The sequence below is a fragment of the Syngnathoides biaculeatus genome, chromosome 9 (assembly GCF_019802595.1).
Source record: "Syngnathoides biaculeatus isolate LvHL_M chromosome 9, ASM1980259v1, whole genome shotgun sequence".
Lineage (NCBI taxonomy): Eukaryota > Metazoa > Chordata > Actinopteri > Syngnathiformes > Syngnathidae > Syngnathoides > Syngnathoides biaculeatus.
In genome coordinates this window covers 10,466,026-10,484,573 of record NC_084648.1, presented here as the reverse complement: position 1 = coordinate 10,484,573, position 18,548 = coordinate 10,466,026, and the positions used below count along the sequence as shown (strand labels likewise).

Genomic DNA, 18,548 nt, shown 5'->3' with positions numbered 1-18,548 from the left:
TGTTGTCCATCCAGCCGTTTTCCGAGCCGCTTATCCTCACGAGGTTCGCGGGGAGCGCTGGAGCCTATCCGAGCTGTCGACGGGCAGGAGGCTGGGTACACCCTGAACTGGTTGGCAGCCAATCGCAGGGCACATAGAGACAAACAGCCGCACTCACAATCACACCTAGGGGCAATTTAGAGTGTCCAGTTATTGTTGCACGTTTTTGGGATGTGGGAGAAAACCGGAGTGCCCAGAGAAAACCCACGCAGGCATGGGGAGAACATGCAAACTCCATACAGGCGGGGCTGAGATTAAACCCGGGTCCTCAGAACTGAGAGGGCAACGCTTTACCAGCTTGACCACCGTTCCGCCCGTTGTTTACATTTGCACAGTAATTATTTATGACAATTTCATGCTACAGAAATGCACAACAATATTTTCAGTGCATCTTTTTACAACTATATTCCATTCGTTGCTCAGCAAAAGGGTTAATTTGCGTGTTGTCCTTCCCTCCAACTGCCCAACTGGGGCAGAAAAAAAAAATGATTGAGGAATACAATAAGATATAGGAGTTCAGGGTTAATCTGTATTTTATCAACTCATCCAGTATTGTCTGTTTCTTTCTTTTTTTGTAACCTAACAAGATTTTTTTTTCTGGGTAACAGGTTTTTTTTTTTGGATCATAGCTGAACAGTATCATATGTGAAGTTGTTAACACAGATTTGTTGTTAATTTATGATAACTTTATCGAATGCTCACATAATATTAATACAATTTATGTATTTCAGCCAACTGCCCACAGCTTATTCTCCTGCCATGCAACGAAAGCGCCTGCTAATCTTCTCTATCTGTTTGTTTACTTTCTACATCCGGCTGTGTTTGCATTTTATGGAGATTTATGTTTACTGGACACGACGCCGCACTTTCGCTCCCAAACATTTTGACCACAGGAGGCCTCACGGACATAGGACAGTTGGGAAGGAATCACCAACTCGGTCCCCCCCCCTTCTTCCAGGTGGTATATGTCATGACAGACCCCCCGGAGCCGGACCTGCACGATGGGGGACCCTCACCGGAGGACAGCGACCGGGACCAGGAGGCCGGGGACAGGGTGGACGTGTCGGTGGAGCGGGAGAGCCAACGGAGGGGTGACAAAGAGGAGGAAGAGAAGGGGGCCAAAGTTGAGGAAGAGGAGCTGCCGTACCCCTCGCTAGCCCCCGTGGTTCTGTTGGCGCTGAGCCAGACCACTCCACCCCGGTCCTGGTGCTTACGAGCTGTATGCCACCCATATCCTAACACTGTCTAAAGTCAGTCCAGTCTTATCTTTTATCCTATAGATATATCTTTAAGTATTTGAGTAATACCCCCCCCACACTTTTTATTTTTTCAACTACTCACATTTTATTCTCATTTATGCATGCTGGAAATTTATCCTTAAACTCCATTTGTTGGTGCTGAGTGTATGGCATAAACTGTAGAGACCTTTAGAAAACAAAGTCAGCCTTAGCTAAACAGTTAGCATTCACGAATTGCACGAGTGTGCTAGCAATTACCAATTTAAGTAAAAAATTAAACGCTAACTACTATTTTGCCCACTCGTACCTCATGTTATATGTACATTACAGATCTAAAAAAATGTTTTAAATACCACACACAGACGCTGTCATTTTTGGCAATGCCTTTCAACTGGCCCAACAGAGCATCTGCGTGCAGCAAATGTCCGTGCGATTAACGTGGACAGTGGCCAAATGGTTCCAGGCAGCACAAATTGGTTCTGCGTAGCGCAAATATGCTTTTATTAAAAGAATGTTATTGCCTCAAGGCAGAGATTTTTGAAGAGACCACTTTTTTGGTCATTGACCTTGGCGAATTGCCTGTTTGTTTTTACAGCCCTAATCCATGCGCACTAGTTTCTAGGCAAACTGGTCTGTGCCAATTTGGGTGGTCAAACATTGCCGGCGCGGTCTAGACACCTTGTTAAAAACGTTAAAATTTCTCTAGAGGTATTAGATATACAGTGAAGAAAATAAGTATTGGAACACCCTGCTATATTGCAAGTTCTCACACTAAGAAATCATGGAGGGGTCTGAAATTTTCATCGTAGGTGCATGTCGACTGTGAGAGAGTTAATCTAAAAAGAAAAATCCAGAAATCACAATGTATGATTTTTTTTTAAAGCTTTATTTGTAGCTACAAATAAGTATTTGAACACCCGTCTATCAGCTAGAATTCTGACCTTTAAAGACCACCGTTTCCAAGGTGACTGTTGGTAATACACTAAGACGTCATGGTTTGAAATCATGCATGGCACGGAAGGTTCCCCTGCTTAAACCAGCACATGTCAAGTTTGGCAATGACCATTTGGATGATACAGAGGAGTCACTGGAGAAAGTTTTGTAGTCAGATGAGACCAAAATGGAACTTTTTGGTCATAATTCCACTAACCGTGTTTGGAGGAAGACGAATGACGAGTTCCATCCCAAGATCACCATCCCTGCTGTGAAGCATGGGGGTGGTAGCATCATGCTTTGGGGGTGAAAATCTGCACATGGGACAGGACGACTGCACTGTATTGAGGAGAGGATGACTGCGGCCTTGTATTGTGAGGTTTTGGGGAACAACCTCTTTCCGTCGGTCTGAGCACTGAAGATGGGGTCATGGCTGGGTCTTTCAATATGACAATGAACCAAGCACACAACCAGGAAAACCAAGGAGTGGCTCCATAAGAAGCGTATCAAGGTTCTGCCGTGGCCTAGCCAGTCTCCAGACCTAAACCCAATAGAAAATCTTTGGAGGTAGCTGTTTCTCAGTGCCAGCCCAGAAACCTGATTTCGAGAAGATCTGTGTGGAGGAGTGGACCAAAATTCCTCCTGCAGTGTGTGCAAACCTAGTGAAAAACTACAGGAAACCTCTGTAATTGCAAACAAAGGCTACTGTACCAAATATTAACATTGGTTCTCTCAGGTGTTCAAATACGTATTTGCAGCTGTATCACACAAATAAATCTTTACAAAATCATACCTTGTGATTTCTGGATTTTTCTTCTTAGATTATCTCCCTCACAGTCGACATGCACCTTGGATGGAAATTTCAAACCCCTCCATGATTTCTAAGTGGGAGAACTTGCAATATAGCAAGGTGTTCAAATCCTTTTTTTTCTTCACTGTATACGAATTTAAAAACACATCATACTGTGTAGCTCAGGGGAACAACTACAATTTCTGTAGTGTCTGATATGTAAAAATAATCTAAATTCATCACAATTTAAAAACACTTCTAAAGTGACGTTATATCCATCTTACAATAGATAGGACGGTGCTGTATTTTGTGTTCCTACAAGTAAATGTATTCCAACATAAAATCCACAATTCTCAGATAATATGTTAACATAACAATTGTACTTCCTATAGTATGTGATGTGTAAAAAGAGTTTTAATGTATCGCCAGACTCTTTCATGTTTAATCTGGAACTAAACACTCCAGGGATGTGGAATGTGTGTGTGCGTGTATATGTTCAGGTATTTCCTCAGATGGGTTAGCCTCAGGGGGAAAAAAAAAAGATGGCTAACACTCCCTGATTGGACGTTTCCAAGGCGACCAGCCTTAATGAATCTCCAGGGTTACGTGTGCCTGTCGCTGTGCTATTGTACTTTGTTTTGTTTTTTTTTTTGGTTACAAAATGGAATACATCCTTTGTGTGTGTGTGTTTGTGTTTTTCGTGTGTATGCTTCCACATGAAATATAAATTACATAATCGAATTGAGTTAAATAAATGAAAGAAGTACAGTAAAAAAAAAAAAAGAGAAAGTAGTGACGCTGCAAGCTGTGTAGAGCCTGCAGGGCTGTTACCGTGCACACTTCATCACCACAACAATATATGAATTCTATGTTATCTTTATGTTTATGTACCTATGCATTAATGGATGTTAGCAGCGTGATGCCTTGGGAGTGTTTTACTTCAACTGGATCTGCGACCTTCACAAGGTGAATGGAATTATGAACAGTTCCAAATTCCAAGTATCAGTCAGCCCACCCATCTGTCCGTCCGTCTGTCCGTCCATCCATCCATCCATCCATCCATTTTCGCCAGCTCATCCGGGGTCGGGCAACAGTTTTAAGAAGGGAAGGCTAGACTTCTTTCTTCCAAGCCACTTCATCCAATTCATCGGGGGATCCCGAGCCATTCCTAGGTTACCCGAGAGATGTAGTCTTTCCAGTCTGTCCTCGGTCGTCCAGTGGAAAATACATGGAATACTGCATTGTGGAAGTGTCTATGGAGAATCCTAAGCCCCCTTATCTGGTTCCTCTTGATGTGGAGGAGCAGTGGATCGACTGTCATCGCCTCCCAGATGATTGGGCTTCTCATCTTACGTATATCTGAGGGAAAGCCTGGAAATGCTGCGGAGGAATATTGAATTCCTGAATCTGTGATCTTCTTCTTTTGGTCAAGGTTAAGTGTATCGATCGATCAGTAAATTGGGAGATTCAGCTACTTTTTCCCCACAACAAGTCTGCATTCCTGCAGATTCCGTACTGATCTGTGCGTTGATCCGCTGCATTCTTTCCTTACTCAAAAGACCCCGAGATTACTTAAACACCTCCAGTTGGAGCAGGATCTTTTCCCCAACCCGAAGAGGGCACTCTACCTTTTTCCAACAGGGGACATTGGTGTAAGATTTGGAGGTCCTGATTTTCATTCCACAGTCGCCTGCAAAAATTTGCAGCAAGAGTCAAAGATCACATCTTGATGAAGCCACCAGAACCACATTATCTGTAAAAAGGGGCACCACCATCCTAGTCTGTCAATTCAGAGGCACTGTTCCCAATGTCCACGCAAAGTTGCAAAGGTATATCAACCAGAATAGCTTGACAACATCCAGAGGCTTTGGGAACTCTGTGCAAATCTCATTCACCCCCCGGGGCCTTGCCTCCAAGTAGCTTTTTAACTACCTTGGTGACCTCAACTCCAGAGATAAGAGAACCCAATTTGTCGTCCCCGGACTTTGGTACTTCATGGCAAGGTGTGTTGGTGGAATTTAGGAGCTGTTTGAAGTATTCGGCCCACCGACTCTAAACGTCCTGAGCTGAGGTAGCACCGCCCCATCCCTACATTATATAATGTTGATGGTGCATTGCTTCCCCCTCATCAGCTGGTGATCCAAAATGTCCTTTAAGTTGTCCGAAAGCCATCTTTCATAACCTCACCACATTCCTCCCATGCCCGAATTTTTGCCTCAGTGACCATCAAATCTGCATTCCACTAGGCCCGCCGTTATCTGTCATCTGCCTTCAAAGTCCCACTGTACATAAAGCCTCGATAGGGAAGCCTCAACATTGAAGGCGTGGAACATGATCCTCTCGGACTCAATATCATCCGCCTCCCAAAGACATGGGCAAAGTTTTGTCGGAGGAGTTGAAAATCTTTTTGACAGGGGACTCTGACTCTCTTTCAAACATACTCTCATGATACGGTTGGGTTTGGCAGGTTCAGACTGGCGTCTTCCTCCACCATCTGAGCCAAGTCACCACCAGGTGCTTGTCAGTTGACAGCTCTGCCACTCTTTTCACCCAAATACCCAGGAAATGCAGCCACAAGTCTGATGATGCAACCGTAAAGGTTGAACTGTGGCCTAGGGTTTCTTGTTGCCAAGGGCACAAGTGGACATCCTTATGTCAGAGCATGGTGTTTGCTATGGACAGTCCCTGATGATCACAGAAGTCCAATAAAAGAACAATGTCTGGGTTCTGGTCCTGGAGCCCGTTCCTCGTCCAAGCCTCTCTGTCATTGCCCACATGAGCATTGAAGTCCCCCAGGAGAACGAGGTAGTCCCCAGCAGAGGCGCTCTCCAGCAACCTCTCCAAGGATTCCAAGAAGGGTGGGTACTCCAAACTGTTGTTTGGTGCATAGACACAAACAACAGTCAGGATCAGTCCTGCCACCTGAAGGAGGAGAGAGGCTACCCTCTCATTAATCGAGGTAAACCCCAAATTACAGGCACCGGGCTGTCGGGAAATAAGTACTTGAAACCCTCATTTAAAACCCAAACTGAGGTTTGAAATCACAACTTCTGCTTCAAACCCTAACTAGAAACTAACTTGGTTAAAACTCTTACTTTGAAACACTGACATTAATGTGAAACCCTAACTTGAAACCGTCACCCTGGCTTCAAAACTTTACAACAAACAGGGCTTCTACACTTACTTTAAAAACTTAACCCTGCCTAGAAACCCTAATTTCAGATCCTGACTTTAACTTTAAACCATTCTAAATCTTAGCCCTTATTTGAAATCCAACCTTGGACTTGAAACCCCAAGTAAAAAAAAAAAAAACCTTACCCTAACCTGAAATTCTGATCCAGCCTTGAATCTGCATCTGACTTGAAATCCTACATTGAAACCTCACTTCAGAGCCTAATTGGAAACCCCAAGGTTGACTCCTCTCGTTTGGAACTGTACTCCTACGCGAAGGTCGACTTTGAAACCGTACGCCTGAATTACTACTGTCTAAGTGCTTTATGACGATGTCGTTACTCGTTTATGTGGCCCCTTGTGCAACACGCACGCGTGTACGCTGGCAGGGAATCTCCGACGGAGACTCTCTCTTTGGAGGAATCACCTGGTTGCCTGGCAACTCTGGCGTGACGGCCTCACTTCCGCTCGCCTGTATGTGTGTGTGCGTGTGTTGGTGTGTCCAAGTCATTTTTATACACTTCAACATGATAAACTTTGCTTCAAATCCTGTTTTGGAGCCATGGGCTTGAAACACCATTTTGAAACCATGACCTCAGTTCCAAACTCCAACCCCCAGGTTAGTGTTCCTAACTTTGCCTTGAAGCCTTAATGTGAAACGCTAACTTGTGTCTGAAACCTTACCTTTGTCTTAAAACCTTAATTTGAAATGGGTTAATGCGTTTAAAACCCCAACGTTGGCTTGAAACCGTACTTGAAAACCAGACACGTCGTTTTTCGGCCCGAATTTGAACGCTAACTTTGACTTGAAACATCAATTCGAACCCTTTAACTTGTTTGAAACCCTACCTCGGCTCTAAACCCTATTCCCAAACCGTAAATGATCTTGCAAACGTTGTTTTCGAGGTGCCACATTCATTTACTTCTTCCTTTACTGCTCCACGTGAAACACGCACATGCACGGGATAATTTATTCATCAGTGCATGAAACATTCAAGGCGTTTCCTATTGTTTAAGGATGCGAAAAGCTCATTCTGTCACTCCTTTCTCTTCTTCTCTTCCTCCTTTCTTATTTGTCTCTCCATCTTAATGAGTGGTGGTGGTCTTGATGAAGGACCCACGTGGTCCCACTCCAAGGATGCTGAAGCTGTCAACCCAGTTTCTGTCTTTCCCTTTTTTTTTTTATCACACCAGCCAATTAAGGTGATTGCAAAGTGTGTTGCCATGGTTACCTCATGACGGGGCGGTGCCCGACGGGGGGAGATGGTGACAAATTGACGAAAACTCTCCCCCTGCTATGTTACGCCGACGTACGGCTTCAAACACTCCTTTGAAAGTACAGTGTTACCCTGATTGAAAACCCTACTTTGAGACAAAGATTGCTTCAAAACCGTAACCTGGTCTTCAAGCCCTTGTTTGAAACCCTAACGCAGGCTTGAAAGCCAACTTTCAAACCCTAACCTGTGTTTGAAACACATATCCAGACTTGAAACCCCACTGTGAGACCATAACCTCAGAGTGGAACTCTGTTTAAAGGTTAATTGTCATCCCTATAAACATTCAAAAATAGATATTGAAATGAACAATACACATAACATTATTCACTTGAATGTCTACACGAAAAAAAATTTATGTAAGCTGAGAGCACGTCATTCAAGTTGCGGAAGTGTCATTCAACATCCAAGTGGTCGCCATATTGGCTGCATTTACTGTCCGTGATGTCACCCCGGACGTTCGCCATTCAAAACACGCTGTGGCCCCTACTCTGGGACACGCCCCTCCAGACACGGAAGAGAACATCTCACAATCGAGGGAAGTGTCCGGGGCAATATTACCCTATTGTTTTGAGCCATATTTAGATGATATGCGGATCACTTCTAACTAACAACAGACTCCCCGACAGTATTCCAGTATGTAGCGTACTCAGCCGCAAGCGATCACAATGGCGCAGCCCGGGTGCAATGAGCCGATCACGGCTTCGGCTGGGGTGGCACCGAGGTGACTGATCGCGGCGCCGAGCCGGGCCGCGATACGGCGTTGTTGTGGCTCGCGGGTGTGTGCGCCATTGTCGGCGGCATTGTTTATCGCTGCCAGCATTGGCGGTGTCTTTCATCGCGGATGGTGGCTACGAACAATGCTACGGATGGCGGCGGCTATGAACAACGCTGCCAGCAATGGCGCACTTAGCCGCGTGCGATGACAACGCTGTAAAGCGGCCTGGCTCGACGGCATGATAAGCCACCTCGGCGCCGAAAATGAGCCACCCTGTCTGAAGCCGTGACCGGTGGATGCGGCGGTGACAGACTCCCAGAAAGTATGTATGAGCCAACCTGGCCGAAGCTGTGCTCATCCGCGAGGCACAACACGGCAGCCTTCGTCGGCGAGCCCGACGCGGAAGCCATTCGACGCGCACATCGACACATTTAGCGCCCCTGTCATACATATGCTGATCTTTTGTTATGTTTTGAGAGACGGATTACGTGGTCCGCCCCAAATTATTATTATTTTTTTGTCGCTGTATACACACCTACCTGTCATTTGTAACCCACGAAGGTCTCGTCCTTTGCACCCATGCAATCCATTTTTCATGACAAACCGGGTCTCTTGGAAACTTATGAAGGGTAAATCCATCCTCCCGAGTGTTCGAGCAATATCCAGCAATGCAACGAGCCGGCATTTTGGCTAAGACGAAGGAACAACGAGCTATCTTCCACCAGGTAAAACAAACGAGTCCGCTTGAGCGCACACCTGCCTCCAACGTCACTTCCTGGTTCTTCTCGAAAACAAATCCCTTGAGAGGATTTTCATGGCGGGAGTTACAAAAAGCCATATATGTTAAAATCATGTTTTGTGGTGAAAAAACGGATGGGTCCATACCGGCTGCCGTTTTTTTAAAATTAATAACATACTAAAAATCATCTATTTCATGACACTTGAGCTTTAAAAACCTTAAGTCTCCAAACTTTAACTTTGGTGTGAAACTTTAATTTTAGCCAAACCATAGCTCACGTCTTTAACCTTGACACAGATTTAAAATCCTAATTTAGATCCCTAATCTCGTTTTCAAATCTCACAATGCAATTCCCTCCTTAACCTCAAAGTTTTCTTGTTTAATTCCTTTTTTCTTGTTAATTTTGTCAAAAACAAATGGGCCTTTTGCGAGCTTTTGTATCCGGAAAACTGCACCGAATTTGGCATGCGGCTTTTTATGATGAAGATAATTTACTCCCAGAATTAGCTCACTAGCTCCCCCTGGAATTTTCTTGAAAATTGGGACTTTGCACCATCAAATTGAGTTGGCAACGTCTCTCCTGAGTAGACCCACAAAAAAAGTCTCAAGAAGCTGTGCAAAGCATCCATTTTAGTCGTATTTTGGGCCTTTGCAGGGATTGAACCCCAAATTACAAAATATTCAAAGAATATTTATTGCTTGTTGTCTGTGGAGCATGCGATTAAAGTTGATGACATGCTAAAAAAAAACAAAAACCTATAGATCGCTGCAGCAGATGATCTACATAACTTCAATACCGTCGATGCTTTTAAATTAATGAAGGCATGACATGAAAAGGTTTAGCTGCACGTCTGTCGCCGTTCAGCACGAGGGTTGGAGCGCAAAGATCAGAAGTGATGCGGGTGGGGTTCGATTTATCATGTCTGTCTGACCTTTACCCCCTTTGTTGCCACCGGAGGAGAGATGCGGCGGCATGTTGCGGATGAGGGAGGAGGACAAGTTTCACAGTGAGCGCCGGGATGCTTTGGGTCTCCTCTACGACCAGTAAATTAGAGAGAGGAGACCTTTCACGTGTTCACTCTGCTCATTTTCCTGGTCGTATTTAACCCCTTTAATCTCCCTGTAATGTAGTTGTTCCCATTTTATTCGCCTCATCTTGGGGCGTAGTGCCGCCTCTGAGTTCCCAAGATGGTTTGAGGGTTTGTTGACTGAGTTTGCCCGTCAGACAGATCATCCATTTGTTTGTTTGTTAGTCAGTCCGATAGGTTGGCCAAATGGTACTGACTCAATCTGTCACGTTATTTGTCTGAACGTTCGTTCATTTTTTCAACAGACAGGCCATGAATCTGTTTGTTTTCTTATCAGTTTTGTTAGTTTGGCTGTCATACAGTGAGTTAGAATGTCCATTTTTGTATTTTTTTCCGCCCTTTCGTCAGCCAGGCCGTGAAGCAATGGATAGGTTTCCAATTACGCCATCTTGTGTGTCATAGAGGTCAGAAGACACAGGTGATAGGTGAAGCGTAAAGATCGTTAATTTATCTGATTGGTCTAAGGGTGATGGTGACATCATTGGAAACCTATCCTTTCATCTGTTTATTCGTCAGTCTCTTCATTAGTCGGTTCCTTTTGTTGGTTCATTTGGCCGCAAGTCACTTTGTCCATTGGTTTGTCAGTCAGTCCGTGAGGTAGTTAGCGCATTACTTAGTCAGCTCATTTGTCGCTGAGTCTGTTTTGTTACTGGAATTCATTCATCAGATGGTCTGTTAGTTACTCAGTCATTGAGTTAGTTCGTTTAATTGCTTCTTTGTTAATCAGGTTGTCTGTTTGACAGGAAGTTCATCTATATGTCTGTCAGTCAATCAGATTGTTAATCAGTTCGTCCATTTGTTTATCGGTTAATTTGTCATTCTGCTCTGGAAGTTACTCGACCATTTAGTCAGAGACTTAAGTATTTTCTACTGTATGTATAGTTTGTCGGTCAGTCTGTTTTTCAAGTTTTCAAAGTTTTTATGTCCAGTGAGTTTGTCTTTTTGTCTTTGTCCGATAGTTAATCTGTTGATGTTTTCCTTTGGTTTCTTAGGTAGTTAGTTTGTCCGTTTGCCAATTCATTTTTTTCAGTCCACAAATGGTCCATTTGTTGTTCCATTTTTAAGTACTTTTTTCAAGCAAGAGTTAGAGTTAATTGATTTGTCAATCAGTCATTCCAATAGCTACATAGTGAGTGTCGTGCTTAGTCGATCAGTTTATCTGTTTGTCCGTGCTTGTGGAAGTCAGTAAGTTTGATAGTCTAATTGCTTATTAGTGCATTTTACGGGTTGTCAGTCATTCAATCTGTTGGTCCATTTGTTAGGTTCTCAGTTAGTTTGCGGGTTTGTCCATCCGACCAGTCTTTGGTCCATTCATCAGTCAGGCCACTGATGCTGTCCCGCTCGTACTTTCCGCGGGACGCCGCGTCGCCATGTGGAAGTCAGGCCATTGCTCCACTTTGTGGGGTCGTGGACGAAAGACAGGCGAATAAATCTCGTGTCTCCGAGTCGGTCATTTTGTAGGATAACAATATGATAGAGTAACTCAGCCACCCTCACCCCACCGCCCCGCTCCACCATACCTTCATCTCGACCCCCCTTGCCCCTCGGCTCTCTCCATCACTATGACGGTGTTAATTATTAAAGGAAGTCACAGTTGATCTGTTGGCTGACGCCCGGGTTTCTGATACGGTTCCACCACCCGTGGCCATAACATGGCGAGGCGCTCCGAGAGAGATGCGCAAGGTTCAAGACGGTGAAGAAATAGTAATCGGGAAAGGGAGAGGCAAGGAAATAATTGCGGTGAGTCAGAGAATGAGAGAAGGGTAGAAAATAAAATAAAATGCATATAAATGGTAGCAGGAGAGAACATGGAGGAGGATAAGACAGAGAGGACGTTCCTTGTTATGATGTTGAGTGATGGTCCTGCTGAGAAAATGAGTCCCTGCGTCATCCATCACTGGCACCTTGACCCTACCCTGTCTTGTGTAGCTGGGCATGAATATGTGCGTGTGTGAGTGTGTGTGACCTCTGTGAACGTTCTTGCTTTTTTAATGCATTTTCCACGGACACACACACATAACTGTTTAAGTAAGCACACCCTTTCTTCAACGATTGGCGGAATGAAGGGAACCGCTGTCAGTTGTGGTAATGAATGAGGGCACAATATGACAACCTCAACACAACATGAAGCAGTCACTAATTGCGCAGATTAAATGAAATGTTCATATTTTCATCGTATACGGCAAGTTTGACAAAGATGTCACTTTGCCATAGTTTCCTTTCTCATGGCTTTGCTGCCATGTTCTGCCCACAGAAGATTGCCAGGAAAAAAAAAGTTCAGCTATTTAGAGTTTCGCATCTATCTTTGTCACCTGCTTCCAATTGGGGCTCATTTGGGCGCATTTAGGTGTTTGCCAAAATACCAGACCTGGAATTCTCCTCCTGAATGTCCCCTTCAAAGCGAAATGGGCTGTTCAATTCTTGGCATTAGTCCAGGACACTTTTTTGTTGGCGTCTTGTTGTGAAGATTGACATGTTTGGCAAATTTTATAGCCTGTTGGTAAAACTGGTGTCTAGGTTTAACTTTGTTGAAGTCATTAAAACTGTTGGTACATTTGTTAGGTTCTCAGTTAGTTTGTGGGTGTGTCCATCTGACCAGTCACTGGTCCATTCATCGGTCAGGCCACTGATGCGTCATGGTCATTATTATTCCCAGGAATTCATGGAGAACAGGGGTGGCGAACTTGTTTGTCGCGGGCCACATTGTAGTTACAGTTTCCCTCAGAGGGCCGTTATGAATGTGAAACCGTGAAAATCTTTCACCTCATCATATTTAAAGAGATAAATTTATGAGCTAGTTTTGTAATCACAAATCAAGGGTAATGCGTTTTTTAACTATTGCTGTTGTTTGAGCACAAAATATTGCTTGCAATATCTCAATGTTATCATTTATGATATGACAATTTGAAAGTTTAGTACAGATTTTTTTAAAAACATCATGGGAGTTGATTCTCTTAATTTTCCTTCGCGGGCCACATAACATCATGCGATGGGCCAGATTTGGCTCCTGGGCCTTGAGTTTGAAACCCTGTGATGTAGAATCAGCTTTTTAAAAAAGTTTGAAATCAAAATTGCAGACTTCCTGTTCATATTTGCCATGCGTCCTTGGGACTTTTGTGTGCCTCCTTTTATGACAAACACGTCCACCCAATTTCAAGTCTCACGGTGAAATTGGTGTCCAGGGCTGAATCTCGTCAAAGTGCAAGGCCTTGAATTAGCTTAAAGCGACGGCTTCCAACCTCAATGACTATATTCCTGTTCATAACCTGGGATGGGTCCTTGACACTTTTTCATGTGCAGTATTACAACAAACATGTCCACTGAACTTTCTGTTGATCGGTGAAACTACCTTGTACTGGTCTAAAATGGCTGTTTTCAACCAAAATGACCGGCTTCCTTTTATTTTCAGTTCTTCGCATAGCTTCTTGAGGCGTTTTTGTGTGTGCATCTTGTGGAGACTGACATATCTGCCAGTTTTTATTTCAATTGCTGCTTTTTTATCCATTTATATATTTATTTTTGTCAAAGTACCTGCCCAGGGATCGGCCTAAAATGGGTCTGTTAAACAAAAAGGCGGACTTCACGCTCAATTCTCAGCATGACGTTCTCATGAGTCCTATTATCATAGAAATTTTGTATCAGTTGGTGAAACTGCCGTCCGGGGCTTAATTTTCCAAAGTTTCTGGGGGCTTCTGCCGATTAAATTTTTGCTTTTTCAGGACCTCTTAGAAGACATGTTTACCCCGCGTTACAGGTACATGGCAACATTTGTGGGTACTCAGGCACGTTAAAACTTGCTCAAAGGTGGCGGATTCGTGTTCAGGATGATAACAAACACGGGCATTCCGAGAGAGCCCTCGCGCTCGGAAGGGCATCGCTTCCATTGTGTGTGTGTTTACACGCATCCGTCGCGTCGCGGCCCAGACGAAGCCGATTTGCGAAGCTCACAAGTCAGTTCCCACGGTGAGAGATGGGGGGTTCCCATGGCAACCTGAGCACAGGGATGACACTGGATTACCCTCTCTCTCGCGCTCGGTCCCTCTCCCTCTTTTTCACGGCGTCTCTCGCTACCTCGCTCACTTGCTGTGTCTCAAGGGTGATAAAGGATTGTGCTCTCATTAATTTTTTCCGCCCTCTTGAGAGCAAAGTGTCCGCAAAGGCAGCCACGTGTGTGTGTGCGTGTGTGTGTGCGTGTGCGTGTCTGTGTGTGTGTGTACACTCTAGGCTGTGTTATGCATGCGTCCTTGCACATTTTCGACTTTATTTTGGCTCTGATTCAGTAACCTCAGTTGTTTTTTTTCCACTTTTTTTGTTTATCAGACTTCTGAGTATGGCTGCGTCTTCTGGTGTGACAGAGTTACTTCAAATGCCCCTCACTCCCTCGCCCCCATCAAACACCTTTGTGTGCTTGATGCCGGCTTTTTTGGAAGGCATGAATATTAAAATGTGTCAAACACGTCTCGTCACGAGTCGCGGGGCTGTAAAGCCAGGCAGGAAGACTTGCCTATCATGAGTAGAACCATGAAAAAGTCTCTAAAACAAATGTCCGAAAACACACATGAAGTCTGCCATTTGGGTTTTGAAGTATCTTCCATCAGTTCCTCAAAGACAAATGCAGTACAACTCAATTTTTTTGTGCTGTTACTACTAAATTTGAATGTGAGACAGATTGGAGATGCTAAATTGAAAATATATATTTTTGTCATGGAAACAAAGTTCAAGGCAGGGGTGTCAAATGTGCGACTTGTGGGCCAGAAATGGCCCATCAGGGGGTCCAATATGGCCCTGGGGGAAGAATTTTGCAAAGTGTAAAAAAAAAAAATATATATAATTTTGTCAAAGTCACACAAATGACAATTTACATGATCAATTACTATTCAAACAAAATTGGGATGCTCAGTTTTAGGACCACTACTGATAAAAATGCTGGACCACCTTTGCAAACGGAGTGAATACATTTTGCTGAAAATTAATTCCTTGCCTGGCGGCACAGTGCCTCAGCTGGTAAAGCGTTGGCCTCACAGTTCTGAGGTCCTGGGTTCAATCCTGGACCCACCTGTGTGGAGTTTGGATGTTCTCCCCGTGCCTGCGTGGGTTTCCTCCGGGCACTCTGGTTTCCTCCCACATCCCAAAAACATGCAAAATTATTTGGACACGCTAAATTCCCCCTACGTGTGATTGTGAGTACAACTTTTGTGTGTCTCCATGTGCCCTGCGATTGGCTGGCAACCAGTTCAGGGTGTACCCCGCCTCCTGCCCCTTGACAGCTGGGATAGGCTCCAGCACTCCCCGCGACCCTCGTGAGGATAAGCGGTGAAGAAAATGGATGGATGCATGGAAGAATTCCTCCTGTAATACACTGACTGAATATTGCAAAATATTAGTCAAGAAATTCACATTTCAAGTGTGTAGAATCACATCTTGTATGTATTTTTATGTATAATTTTACAAGGTAATGGGATAAATGGACCTTCTTTCTAAAAGGTTTTCCTACTTTTAGTTTGTATGGTGTGACTTGAGTTTGATTTTTTTTTTCCTTTTAATTGTTAAAATATAAGATACAATTGCTGTACGGTGGGACTGAATTCAACTGAACTCACTTCACAATAAGAAGAAGTTTGGCAAATAGTGAAAAATGAATCAAAAAAGAGGCATCAAGCTGTTTAATACCACTCCGATTTTATGTTTACTGTGAAAGTAAACAAAACAAAGACAGTTACACATTTATCTAAAAGAACCAAACAACTATGGCCCACTCGGATCCATTTTCTTCACCGATTATCCTCACTAGGGTCACTGGCCTTTCCCAGCTGCATCTGGGGGAGAGGCAGGGATCACAGGCATATATTCGTTACCCTCAATGAAAAATTTACTCAGCCACTTACAGGAGGAACACAAGATGTACTATTCTGCATTTGTGGCTGCCTGACTGTATCATAGTCATTATTTGTGTTCTGGCAGAAAAGTGGAAGTCCCATCAGAATTTTGAGAAAATTCAGTCCCTAAAACCAGTTTCACTTAGCAACATAAAGTCTGGTAAGCATGTTTATCATGAGTAGACCCACAAAAAAGCTTCAAGGACCCATACCTGAAAAGAAACAGCAAACCTGACATTTTGGTTTGAATCAGACATTTTAGGAGCATTTAACGGACCCCCCAAAGGGACATTGGAAAAAAAAAAATAGTAACTGTTTTCTCATTGTAATGAGTAAGTTACTCATTACAATGAGAAAGTTTCTCATTACAATGAGAAACCTTTTTTTTTTCCAATGTCCCTTTAGGGGCTCTGTAATTTATCCATTTATAGCCATCTATAGCATCCTTAATAAAGAAAACTCATCCTTGAGGGTTTGTTCGATTGCTACCAAATTTGAATCACGTATATTTGGCAGGTGAGGGACACTAAAACAATTTTTGTCGTCGTATGTAGGCTCAGCATTCCAGCACATTTGTTGAGACACCATAAAACACAAAACTAATGACTCCCTTTTCCTTCCATTTATCTTTACTCGCGTTAAGTCCTGCGTCCAAGGCACCTCCAAGGGCACATAACACCCACGTTTGATGTCGCTTATGAATATTAAACGTCAAAATGACTCGTCATGCGTTGTGTCCATTAACGAGGCTGGATACTTTTAAGCTTATTAAGTCTTGCCTCTACCTGGGTGAGTAAAATGTACTTTTTAAAAGCTTCAACGCTGAAAAAGTTGATTTTGCAGTCTCTGGCTTGAAAGACGTGGCTTACCCCTTGAACGTAGTCTATCTTCAGGGATGGGGGGGCGGCCGGTCGGGGGAGGGGTTGGAATGGGACGCTTCATTGGTTTGGGTATGGATTGGCGACCAATTAAAGAGGAACAAAAAAAAAAACACTGATGAAGTGGGCAGGGAAGCTTAATGAATGCAGATGCTTCCGAAGCAGGTCAGAATGGGTCACCAAATGCTTTGAGGAGTGTGAATAATAATGTGAATAATCATTTGGTTGAACTCGTGTAAAATGATCTCCATCCTCCTGCAGTTCAGCCCGAAGAGGCGAGTTGGAATTTCTGCGCCCTGACACCAAATTCAGCAGAGCTCATTACCTCGATCGAGAATTTTTTGGGGGCCTGCTTAAGCAAAAAAAAAAAAAAAAAAGCGTGGTTGGCTGAGGACTGATTTCTGAATTTTTGATCAACGTTTGGATGAATCTCAATATCTCAATGGCTAGATATAGCTTTATAGATATTAAACAATGTATTTTTATTCATGCAGAATTTTTCTATTTAATCAAAATCTGGACAAAGTTGAGTCCAAGTCGATAAATCAATGACATCTTTGATTTGTTTTCAGCAAGGACAGCAGTCCCCAACTTTTTTTTCCCCACAAACCAGTTTCACGTTAAATGGACAGGCATAAAAAATCAACCCAACAAATAATTAAAAATGCAACTCGCCCTAATGGTAATTGTTGTTATAAATGTGAGTCCGGTTTCTCTAAAAAAACACACACACACACAAAAAACCCAACCTTTCTCACAGTATAAGGTGGCCAGGCTCCAAATAAATTAAGATGGCAAAAATAGGCAATTGCCGACTAGTTGACTTCAAGCCTCAAAACATCGATGTTGAGTCGTAAAGTGTCGACGAGTCAACTAGTCAGTTGCAGCCTGGCTACGCAATTGATGTTTGTGTCTGTTGTTGTTTATTTTTGATGTTGTAATAATCTACACAGGGAGTGAGTCATCGATATTGTTTTCCTCCCTCGTTGTCACAGATCAATACTGTTTTAGTTTTTTCCCAATTGTTTCTAATCACTATCGTTAGTTTCCTCTCATTGTCGTCATCAATGTTGCGACCCTTGACCTTTTCGCCACATGGTTTGAGCGCGTCAGCATCTTGGCCATTCTGCTCAACTGCGTGACGCTGGGGATGTTCCAGCCTTGTGATGACACGCACTTCCTGTTGCAGGTAACGCACGCACACACAAACACACGCATGCGCTAATCAATTTGGTAGGCACGTTTGTCATGTGTAGAACCACAAAAAAGTCTCAAGATCCCAAGACATGGGGAGTCTGACATTTTGGTTTAAAGAGGACGTTTTGGTTTAGTTGTTAACGGTTTGATGAACGCTCATATGTTTGGCACAGTTTTACGCCGGATGCCCTTCCTGATGCGACCCTTGGGACCGGCCTAAAGATTGCACTAGCTTGTCCCACCAATAAGGATGCAGATAGTCAAATAAAGAGAATCAAATCAACAAAGTCAGCACACAAGGTACACAATTCACATACTACCTAGGTCTCAGGTTTAAACCCAACCGCTGGACTAAATATGCAAATGAAGGGACAGAAAAGGTCTTCAGTTTGGTTCATGAGGAGAAACGGGTTTGGCTGACCAGCTGCAACTCCAAACCACGTTTTGAATCAGCCTTACCGGTGTCCTTCTTTTTATTAGTTTCTCAGGTCAAAAGGTTACAAATTCGAATGGAGGAACAAATGGCAATACCAATACAAAGACGAACACTAATGTAAACGTTTCTTCAAAGCTTCAGCATTGTTCTAATAATCCTGCTGGAGATCAG

The 18,548-nt window shown here is 43.6% G+C and overlaps 1 protein-coding gene across 2 annotated transcripts in view; it reads left to right on the top strand.

The window, feature by feature from the left end:
- Nucleotides 1–18,548, top strand: part of LOC133506358 (voltage-dependent T-type calcium channel subunit alpha-1H-like) — a 70,217-nt gene that overhangs the window by 6,287 nt on the left and 45,382 nt on the right. For both annotated transcript variants that reach the window (XM_061830420.1, XM_061830421.1), the window contains exons 2-3: nucleotides 998–1,271; nucleotides 17,842–17,933. In XM_061830420.1, coding sequence (XP_061686404.1) covers nucleotides 998–1,271; nucleotides 17,842–17,933 — 366 coding nt within the window. The remainder of the gene's footprint in view (nucleotides 1–997; nucleotides 1,272–17,841; nucleotides 17,934–18,548) is intronic.